Source organism: Austrofundulus limnaeus, unplaced genomic scaffold (assembly GCF_001266775.1).
Source record: "Austrofundulus limnaeus strain Quisiro unplaced genomic scaffold, Austrofundulus_limnaeus-1.0 Scaffold88, whole genome shotgun sequence".
Classification (NCBI taxonomy): Eukaryota; Metazoa; Chordata; class Actinopteri; order Cyprinodontiformes; family Rivulidae; genus Austrofundulus; species Austrofundulus limnaeus.
In genome coordinates this window covers 1,758,683-1,769,430 of record NW_013952490.1, presented here as the reverse complement: position 1 = coordinate 1,769,430, position 10,748 = coordinate 1,758,683, and the positions used below count along the sequence as shown (strand labels likewise).

The window sequence follows — 10,748 nt, the reverse complement described above, 5'->3', positions numbered from 1 at the left end:
CACCCATGAGAAACTACCCACAGCGATCACAAAGCTCGGGGAATGGAGACTGCTCCTGTTCCAAGTGATGACCCTTTTCTACAACTACACCACAGCTGCATGTGAAGCCTTGGTTGTGTGGAGCACCTGCACTGAAATCCTCCTGCAAACTGCACTCGTCCTCACCAACAGCATTGCCTGTCACCTTACGATCATGCTGAAGCTGAACACATTCATCAGGCTGATGCTGACCCGCGTGCTGCGCTCAAAGGAGGACTTGGACTGGTGCGAGTGCTCCAGCTGCTCCACCTGGCTCCCTTCACAGTCCACCAGAAGGAACAGCTGCAGACGGAGGGGGGCTGCGCGTGGGCTGGAGTCGGCCCTGGAGGCGCTGCGGCTCTTGCCAGCGATCTGCCAACGCTGGGCGTGTGTTTGGGTCAGCCTCTTCCACACGGCACGGTCCGTCCCATCAGCTCTGTGCAGCAAGTTCAGGCTCATCGTCTCCATCGTCACGGTCCTCTGGAGATGTATCCGACCACTGGTGACAGTGGTCCAGGTGCTTGGTGCCGCTTGCAACATGTGGCCTATTTAAGCAGCTTGAATGAACTTTGGATCTAAACTGTACAAAAAGTTGTTTTCATATTTAAAATCTTAATGTTAGATATTTTGACAGCATTCTTACAAAAAAAAATCTGTTTTCATGAAACAACCTGAGACAATTTAAATGCAAAGTAGTCTACGTTTTATTGCATATTTTCTACTAACAAGTGTCTCAGTGCTACCAACTCTACAGCCTCCAACTGATGCTACGATTCAATTGTCTTTTTATACTTTTATTCAGTTACAAAGAAAAAGTTTAAAGTATGGGTAACAAAAATAAAAAAGTACCTGTAACATTGTCCAGTTTTCAATCTTTCACATTTTTTTAAACAATGCAAAAAGTTAAAATCCAAGTTAAGGCTTGATTGCAAAAGTAAGAATTACCCTAAAACCAAAAACATTCCGTGAACATTTTTCTTTAAAGCAGCGACAAGTCTACTTCATTGCTCAGCTGAACTGTGTGCACGTTTTTCTTTGCCTTGGCTTTTAACAAAAAGATGCCACAGACACACGGACGGCGTCTTACTTTCTACTTCTGTGAACACAGCAGCATGACAGAGTGCTACGTAACAATGCCTGCGCCCCGTCTGGGCTTTAAAAGCTCTTCATACGTCAGAGTTTGGCTACAACACGAACAGTGGAGGAACAAAGTCTATAGGTTTTGGTTTACAATTGTCAAAGCCATTGCAGGGATTTTTGTTTTGACTTTTTTTGACAGTAACATTCACTTTTTTGTTATTAACTAATACAAAATGCATTAAAAAGAAAAGTTATAAATGGTCCCAGTATTGCAACGTAATAAGTCATGGTGGCAGAGTGAGGGCTGGTATACCTAACTTCAACTTGTCAGTAGGTTTTTCCTTACTTTAAATAATCTATTGTAGTTTAAATGTCAGCTACGACCTGCTCTTTGTAAGGCAACAAAAGTCAAAATGTGTTGTACACAAAGCAAGAAAAGATGGATACAAGAACTAGGATTTACAAACTGCAAACAAAGTTCAAGCTACTGTAACATTTTTTGCTCTGTGATTTAAGCCATGATGCTACTCCCCCAGAAAGCTGCATTTCTTCAGAAGAAGAAATCCAAAACAAAAACAAAAAAGATGTAAAACTGAGCTGCAGTTATAAGGAAGTGATGACCTATGGCTTGGAATGAATCAAGTCTGTGGTTTACTTCAGCTGTGGAGTAAAACACTCTAAATCATTAGCTGCCAAAGAAAGAAAATCTCAACTAAACCTAACAAATCATTGCACACAGAGAGAGAGATAGCGAGAGAGAGAAAGATAGAGAGAGAGATAGCGAGAGAGAGATAGTGGAGAGAGAGAGAGAGAGAGAGAGAGAGAGAGAAGCCCAGAAGTCTTTAAAGTCTCATTAAACAGCTTTGAATTCAGCTCCCCTTAGAGACCAATCAGCAACAACAATCATGGAGGGCTCACTCAAGTTTTGAGCAAGAATGTAAATAAACCCATATGGTACGTAAAAATGGGATTACGTCAGCCCAGACACTGCCACCACAGACAAAAACTTCACTAACAGTAACATAAAAAGCCAGGGTTTTTTAAAAAGATACAAATAATACACAATGATAGAAACCAATCGTAACAATTGCAATAAAAGTAGTACAGGATGTCCAAACAGGACGTTGTTTCTCCTCCCAACAGCCCCGGCCTCTGCTGTTGGGTGATGAGTGGAACCGTTTACTCTACAGTCACTGACTTGGCCAGGTTTCTTGGACAGTCCACCTGAAAGGTAAACAGAAGAGGTTGGTCACTATTTGCCACACGGCAGCTGTCTAACCAGGGCGGCAAGTTAGGGACGCCTTCTGCTGCTGGCTGAATGCTGCAGTCAAACCATTAAACACAATTTGGTAAAATCTTCACAAAAAAAAAACACACTTTCATGAGGGAGCCAGAGATATGGCTGCTTGTCAGGACTGTGTTCATGATTTCCAAACTCCTGCCAGACAGCTTGTAATTACTCAGGCTTCTCTTGGACAAAAAGGAGGGGAGGCGTGGAAAGCAGAGTTTCAAAAACTGATGTTTACTTCTATCAGGCTGAGCTTTCTGCACATGATTGTTCTTAATGCTTTTAAAAAGTAGAATCAACCTTACTTTTATTTACTTGTTGAGTTGTTTATTGTGACCTTTAACATTCTGCTGTTGTGCAGCTTATGATCAATGCCAACAAGGTAATTTTCCCATCAGGAGTGAATATTCCTCAGAATGTGAAAGCTCATTTTTACCATAAATATAATTTAACAAAATATGTGTGTCTGGAGCATCATTTTAAATTTGACTTATGGGTGGAAGCACTTTCATCTTGCTAAACTGTTTATTTCCGGTGGTTCTTCAGAATGTTTGCCTACAAAAAAACAGGCTAGAAAGAAAAGCGGGATTCTAGAGAAATCTCTTCAAATAATGTGCTGCAGAATTCTAATAACAATTTATCTCTAAAGGTCAAACACCCCTTTAAATTAAACAATTCGGGTTTAGAAAATTGAATCAGTATGTTTAAATCCCTGCAAGCTGAAGTTATTTCCTTTGCAAAAAAAAAGTGGCATTATCAGGCTTAAAGTCAGCACTGCTTCAGGACATCTGAAGGAGATAATTCAGGTCACACTTTGGCTTTGAGCCTGGTGGGTCAGGAACTTACGTCGTAACCTCTGAGGACGGCCAGGTGGAAGGACAGCAGCTGCAGGGGTATGACGCTCAGGATGCCCTGCAGGCAGTCCACGCAGTGAGGCACTTTGATGGTGCGGCTAGAGTTTTTGATGGTTTCATGGTCATCTCTGTCACAAATCAGGATGGGACGACCCTGCAAATCAAACAAGCTTTCTAACGTCACCTAAACCGGAGTCACAAAGAGCTCAAACACCAGGTTTTCTCCCTTTTCTCATCCAAGTTGTTTTCGCTTCTCTTAAATCCGCATGTGCTGCGAATTACTGACAGCTCTGAGGTCATGCTGAACCAATTTACCAAAAAATCCCTTGTTTTAAAGGAGAAGAAAGATCAAAGGTGGGGCAGAGATAGAAGAATGCGTTGGTCAATGAGAAGGTCAAGGAATTTTAAAGGAACATTCATAAAATGAATTGTGGGTTTTGAGTTAAAATCTTCTGGATGTGACCAAAAAAAGCTGTTAATAATTCACATTATGTTTCGGTCAGCTTCCATAAAGTCAAACTTTTGTATTTTATCAGACACTTCAACATGAACGAGTCTCTTATTTGAAACATTTCCCTTTTATACCTGGCGAGCAACAACTTGCTGCAGGGCGTTTTGACATTTGGTGTAGGTGTGATCTCTCATGATGATCATGATAACCGGCATCAGTTTGTCCACCAGGGCCAGAGGACCGTGCTTCAGCTCTCCAGCCAGGATGCCCTCTGAGTGCATGTAAGTGATTTCCTTAATTTTCTGCACAAGATAAAAAAAGGAAATACACAAAAACCCCAATCAGGTTCTGTAAAACATTAGAAACTAAAGCATGAACGTGCACAATGAAGAGGAATACAATTTCAGCATTACACCTGGGATGTAAAAACAGATTCCAAAAATAATTAAAGTTCACCATAGCAATAAAAAAAGTTATTTTCTTTTGTTTTTAAATACCAACTTCAAAATAACACATTTTAGAGCTGTAATCATGATAATGCAAAATGGTGATATTTTTGTCTGTCAGAATTTCATACTGGCCCATTACCTAACATATCCAAATTAAAATATTAAAACTGTGCATTCTTTTAACAGTCTGATCTACCAAAATGAGAGAATTTGCTCACCAGTGCTCCTTCCAGGCATGTTGCATAATGGTAACCTCTGCCCATGATTAGTACACTCTTCTGCTGGTACAGCTCTGTTGCCAACTTCTGGATTTCATCATCCAAACTGAGGACTTCCTTAATCAGATCTAACAGAAGGAAGAAATTGTGGTTTTTTTTGTCATTCATTTGAGAGATTGCAGACTGGGAGCAAAAAAAATATGCTACCATTATTCTTTAATAAACTTTGGGTCCTGTTTATATTTCTTAGGTCTGTACAGGATTCAAGTATTTAATGATGCTGGGTGGAGGCTGATTGTGTGTGTGTGTGTGTGTGTGTGTATGTGTGTGTGTGTGTGTGTGTGAGAGACGTTGCTCATTAGTTTGCCATCACGACTGCAGCTAATCCACCCTCTGTCTGCTTATTTGATGCGTCTCTCATCATTTCCAAGTGGTTTGTTTAAAACAATTTAAAAAAGGTTTTATATTTTTGATCTTTCGGCTGAGAGCTGGCTTTCCAACTTTCTGAATATTACCTCACATGAGCTCAACGTTTATTCTGGCTGATTTAGATTTTTTTTGTGGCTTTGTTTACCTGGAAGCACTCTCAGGCCCTGGATTATTTCACGGCGGCGGGGCTGCATGGAAATTCTGTCGTCGCACATCAGGAGAGCGAACATGATCAGGGCCACGAACTGACTGGTGTAAGCCTGCAGAGCAAGAGTGAGAAGAATGTTATTTACTTCAGTTACAAGGTAAGATGTTTTTACCTTTTTTTATTAATTAATAAAGAAGAACAAGGGTAATGTGTGCAGATGAGATATTTTAAGACAAATGATAACTACAAGACAATATTGTTTGGTCTTCTGATTACTAGATTTATTTCTTTGCAGCAACACACTGATAGAGTAACAGCATCCAGACCCAGACTTGATCCATTTGAAGTTTTGTGCTTCTTGTTTCTTTCTTTTGTTCTCTCAGCATAGACAGTCTGCTGCTAATAACGTGCCCTGGATGAGAAACAGGGTTTGGTGCCCACCAAAACCACTTCTACATTGCCTGCAGCTGAGTTCAGACGAGCCAAAACTACGAGCCTTTGGAAAACCTGAGGAGCACGTAATGCTACATTTAAGAGCGCTCCTAATCGTTCTGGAAATGTCACCACACTGTACGCTCGCACACATCGAAGTCTGTCGTCATCACCGCCAGCTTTCTCTTTGTTCCTTTGTCTCTGAGCGTGTTTGGAGGGCTTCCATGCCCGTCGGGGAGATTTAATTAGCATTTTTGTGAAGCCAAGTTGATTCACAGGACCCACTGGACTAAGAAATGCCAGTATGTAGGCCCAAGAATATGGCAGTAAAACCTTTACTTTTTCTCCCCTCTGACACCACACAAACCACAGCTCCTCAGAACTCTGACAACCCTTGCTGTAGACTCAGATATAAAAACATTTTCAGTCTACTATGTGAACTGCAATCATCTTTCACTTCCAATTCACCAGCCTTGTTAACGCAGACGGTATAAAGCATTGCTCTGCAGACATGAGCATAAAACAAAGATTTTAATTGTTGGTCTTATGTAATTCACAAAGTAGACATCTTCCAAGTATTGTCATGTGATCTGACAAAGATCTGCCTTGTGTAAGCGTCAAAGTATTTTGTCTTTATTCCATGGATCTTGAATAAGAAAAAAGAAAAGTTTGACTTCAGAAAAAAAAGGATAAAAATTGAAACCAGCAGATGAATTTGGAGTCCTTCAGCAGTTGGGTGTGATACATGTTCTACAGTGATCTGATGAGCAGCTTGATGAAGGTGGCTGTGAGGCTCCAGCCAGCCAGCACATAAACAATGGCGTCTCTGAGGCGTGAACTGGGGCTTTGGAGCAGCACTACAGTCACTGAGCCAAGCCCCAAGTCTGGACCAGGGAAAGACCTGCTCTACTTTTCTCTTTGTACACACAAGTTTGGTTGTTTTTTTTTTTTCTTCCTCAGCTGGAAAATCCTTTCTGGTTGTGAGGTTAAAAAGAGGGAGAGGCTTGAAAGTCAAACCTCCAACATTTACATGAGTCAAGATGATATCAGGGTTTTTCTTCTTTTTCCTACTCATGGCAAAGTTAGTGTGTGTTCCAATAGGCAGGACCTGACTTGAAATTAAGGTTTTTATCTGGGCTCTGAGGACTGATAGTGGACCTCAGTGGCATGATGTACAGTTACTGTAGACTGGAGGCATAACACTAAAACTAAAAGCTTTCATCAAATGTTTGAGGTTTTACTTTACAACAGGTTTTAATTTGAATCATCACTGACTTGTAACACAATACTGGAAAATATTTCTTACTATACAGTAACTGCAACGTATTACTACTTTGCTTACTTCACATCTGCCGTGCATTTATCAACATGAATTATATAGTTTGTGTATTATTTTAAGACAACTAACTCTAAAGTAACTATGGCTAAATGCATTGTTAAAGTCAATGCCAGGTCTTCTTACTGCACAAAATAAAAGTGTATTTAGTCAAAAACTGTTTACAGAAAACACAAAAGGCAGAAGTATGTTAGTTTCAGAGAGGAGATGTGGTTGTGATGTTTACCTTGGTGCTGGCTACTCCGACCTCAGGCCCAGCGTTGATGTGGACTCCACAGTCGGTCTCCCTGGAGATAGAGCTGCCTACAGTGTTGGTGATGCCCACAGTCAGAGCGCCTCTCTCCTTACAGTAGCGCAGGGCCATGAGGCTGTCAGCTGTCTCCCCTGCAGGGTTGGCAGAAAGACTTCATTAGGAAACTGTTACACAGGAGTCTGATTTAGCATAAGAGCAGGAACTGAGCACAAAACGGAGCCAGAAGTGGTTAATCTAGAGAGTGACTGGAATACAAATGAGAACTGCAGACTAGATCAAGTCCAGATGGTATCCACACCTGACTGGCTGATAAAAAAGCAGACGTCGTCCCTGAAGACCGGTGTGTTTCTGTCCAGGAAGTCACTGGCCAGCTCCACCATAACAGGCAGCTCGGTAAGCTCCTCCAGAACCTGACGGGTCTGGAAAATGAGAAAAAGACAGCTCAATGTCGACCTGTCAAAATAAAATCCATCAAACTCAGAGCAAAGAGTGTCAGAATGTAAACCTTAATCTTTTCACCACATTACAGACAGTACAATACTCCTCCTAGTAGTCTGCTGGATCAAGTGTTGATGTTGAATAACAAAGAAGAACAAATACTCACTGCTACTCCAGCATGGTAGCTGGTGCCACAGGCAATAAGGATGAGTCGTCGACATCTCTGGATTTCTTTGATGTGATCTTTCAGTCCACCCAGTGTGACTGAAGAGGAAAATGAAACAGCTCAAACATCATTTTGCTTTTTAATTTATTCAGAAATTCACCTAAAAAATTCATATTGTTTTAATAGGAGGTACTAACTTAATCTGAACAACAATCTACATTTTGATGACAGAGTTAAAGTGCCTGGGACATCAAATTTGTGCAATAAACATGAAGACACTTTTGGAAAGATAACATTGATAACTTATGGCCAACAAAATGTCACGTTGATGAGATGAACAGCTGTTGAGATATTTTACATGTGAAGTAACAGGAAGTGATGTCAAAGGGCAACGTCTGCATGTGAACAGAGCATTGCTACAAAGGCTAACAAAGACTGTAGAGAAAATTCTGATGTTTCTTTGGATTGTTTTGAGTCACTATCAGAGAGATGAAGAGTCAGAGTTTAAATAATACTGCTTCAATAAACAATGACTAGAGACTTTCCTTTCCTTAAAGAGTTCTCCTTTGATGTCACTTCCTGTTTCACTTTGGCTGAGCCAAGTTCAAAGGAAAAAATGCCAGTTATGTGACGTATTCTTAGATTTTTTTGTATTTGAATGATATGCATATCACTTCAAACCTCAGGCCCATCGTCTAAAAGAAAAGTAAAAAAGATGAAATGCATCGATGTGTCAAAGTACAGAAAATAATTTAACAGCTTTCTGACCTGTGTTGTTGTCAAAGTTGACTCTTCCTCTCATAGTGTTCACAACAGACTCTGGCTGCTCAAAGATCTCCTTCTGCATGAAAGAGCTGTAGTTACCTGCGAAGTAAGGATCAAATATCAGGGAAGCATTTCCAACAGTAGTGGAAAGAGACACAATGCCACTAGAGAGAGACATTTTATAAAGTGAGATCCCTCGAGAAAAGTCTTCTTGACACTCATTAGGTTGTTAAAACACAGCAATCTCATTTTGGAGCAGAAAAACGTTTCACTGATAGTCTGTTTCCTGGAGCTGTAGGGCGGTAAGTGCTTTTTGTGACTTTATGAATACAACTGGAGTCACAAGATAAATTATTCAACCAAATGAAGAAAAACAAAAAAACAAAAAGAGCATTATAAAAACAAATTGAGATACTTTGGTTCCATCAAAAACAAAAACGATGACAATGAAAAATGCAAGCGTTTTCCAGCCTGCCTCGAACAGCAATTTGGGTCAGCAAATTAGATTATTCAGCAGAAAAGCTGCAGAAAATGAGCCGGAGAGAGGCTGAGTAATGACAGGACCACAAAGGAATGTCGAGAGAAGCCAGCACCAGTTTGACTCTGCCCTCTGCTGGACTACGGGGGGAACGCAAGAAAAAAAGTGGAAAAACAAACCAAAAAAAATAAATAAATAAATTGTACAACAAATAAGATAAAGTATTAAATACGAGCAACATCAGATAGGGAAAAACAAAAACACAAAGCCTGACCATAGCCTCACCCTTCATGATCTGCTGTAGTTCCATCTGCAGGGTCTGGATGGCACGGGCGGGGTGGTCTCCGGCTCTGCGCTTCATCCTGTGGATGGACAGCCGTCCGTCCATCACTGCAGCCACATCATCGTCCTCCAGGAAGATCACCCGGTTTGTGTGCTCAATCACAGCACTGTGGTAATAGGAAGACATCAAACACAATTCATGTCAAACATTTGTTTTCTGTATTCAAACTAGAGGAGCATTTTCCTTTTTTTCTACTCGTGTTTACTTACCTAGCATCAGATGCAAAGTAGTACTCCACAGCTTTCTCTTCAACAGGGAACAAGCAGGTGTCCTGGTCCAGCCTGGGTAGAGCATTGCAGTTCTTTTTGTCCTTTTTGTCTTTGCCAGCTGAAAAACAACAACAACAAAAAAAAACACAGGTCCTCAGTCCCACTTTTATAATAAAATGCAGATAAATCAGACTAGAGACAGAATCATGTAATTACAGGAGCGGTAGAGGATAGGAATATGATCAGTGGATAGCTTATGATCACTACGGACTCCAATCAGTAGAGGACTTCCCCTCCTGCAAAAAAACACAAAGACAACTTTGTACATGTAGTCCTGGTGATAGTTCAATTATGATTTTATGATGAAAGGGTCTCTTAATGCAGGAAAGTACCTGAGAATTTAAAGTAATCATGGCACAAAATGTATTTAAGTTAAATAGCAATAACACTTTGACAGAATCAGTGTAAGTGTACCTTGTGACAACAGCCTCTCCAGGATAATGGACACACTTAAAGACAAGTGCAAACGCTCCCTCCTGAAGGTGGAAAAAAAACTGGTGAAGAGGTGATTTCATCTTTTATTACCTCAGTGAGGCTGGTGTGCCTTGGTGTGTCCTTACCAGCTGCTGAGTTACACGTTCAACCAATGTGGCAAAGCTGATGTCATCACTTTCCCTGTTGTCATACATGTACTTCACCAACTTGGCAATAGTCTCTGTATCGGTCTCCGACTCAAACTCATAGCCTTTGCTCTCCTGGGGGAGATGAAGACAGTGGGTAAATCTGGTCTGTTATTAAAGGAGCAGAAATTATAAAGACAGCAGTTTAAGAAAAAACATCTGCTCACCAAGAATTTCCTCAGGTCTTTGTAGTTGGTGATGATTCCATTGTGGATCACAATGAACTCTGCAAACAAAACACACCTTCAACGTTCAGGTTTCTGTGACGACACACTGATAAAAAGAAAAAAAAAGGAGCCGTATCTTTTACACAACTGACCGTTGTTCTTGTCTGATCTCTGGGGATGACTGTTGACGGGACTGGGCTCACCGTGGGTTGCCCAGCGTGTGTGAGCAATGCCGAGATGAACATCAAATTCCACATCCAGGTCAATATCCTGCTGCTCTAAAGGTCAAACAAACACCACCAGAACAGATTTAATACGCCCAGGATTTCATAAATGACGATTCACGGAAAGTGAGCTCAACTAAATCTCATCTTACTGTGAATCTCCTCATCGAGAGCCTTTACTTTTCCACGTTGTTTGATCAGTTGGATAGATTTGGCCTTCGTCTCCCACTCCTTGCCATTTCCCCCATCGATGCCCACACCTAAAAGATTTTACAGTATTTAAAATGAGACAATCAACAAACTTTGGGCCTCATGCAAGAAC

At 40.9% G+C, this 10,748-nt stretch overlaps 1 protein-coding gene across 1 annotated transcript in view; it reads right to left on the bottom strand.

Moving 5' to 3' along the window:
• Positions 1 to 796: 796 nt before the first annotated feature.
• The window catches only part of LOC106520162 (glutamine--fructose-6-phosphate aminotransferase [isomerizing] 1), a 13,315-nt gene continuing 3,363 nt past the window's right edge, over positions 797 to 10,748 (bottom strand). The window contains exons 3-19 of the mRNA XM_014012126.1: positions 10,579 to 10,686; positions 10,355 to 10,480; positions 10,203 to 10,261; positions 9,976 to 10,110; positions 9,830 to 9,891; positions 9,572 to 9,651; positions 9,356 to 9,473; positions 9,089 to 9,252; positions 8,329 to 8,424; positions 7,561 to 7,658; positions 7,255 to 7,375; positions 6,930 to 7,087; positions 4,933 to 5,047; positions 4,359 to 4,486; positions 3,826 to 3,993; positions 3,233 to 3,394; positions 797 to 2,322 (exon numbers count right to left, since the gene is read on the bottom strand). Of these exons, the coding sequence (XP_013867580.1) occupies positions 2,278 to 2,322; positions 3,233 to 3,394; positions 3,826 to 3,993; positions 4,359 to 4,486; positions 4,933 to 5,047; positions 6,930 to 7,087; positions 7,255 to 7,375; positions 7,561 to 7,658; positions 8,329 to 8,424; positions 9,089 to 9,252; positions 9,356 to 9,473; positions 9,572 to 9,651; positions 9,830 to 9,891; positions 9,976 to 10,110; positions 10,203 to 10,261; positions 10,355 to 10,480; positions 10,579 to 10,686 (1,943 nt within the window). The 3' untranslated portion in view covers positions 797 to 2,277. The remainder of the gene's footprint in view (positions 2,323 to 3,232; positions 3,395 to 3,825; positions 3,994 to 4,358; positions 4,487 to 4,932; positions 5,048 to 6,929; positions 7,088 to 7,254; positions 7,376 to 7,560; positions 7,659 to 8,328; positions 8,425 to 9,088; positions 9,253 to 9,355; positions 9,474 to 9,571; positions 9,652 to 9,829; positions 9,892 to 9,975; positions 10,111 to 10,202; positions 10,262 to 10,354; positions 10,481 to 10,578; positions 10,687 to 10,748) is intronic.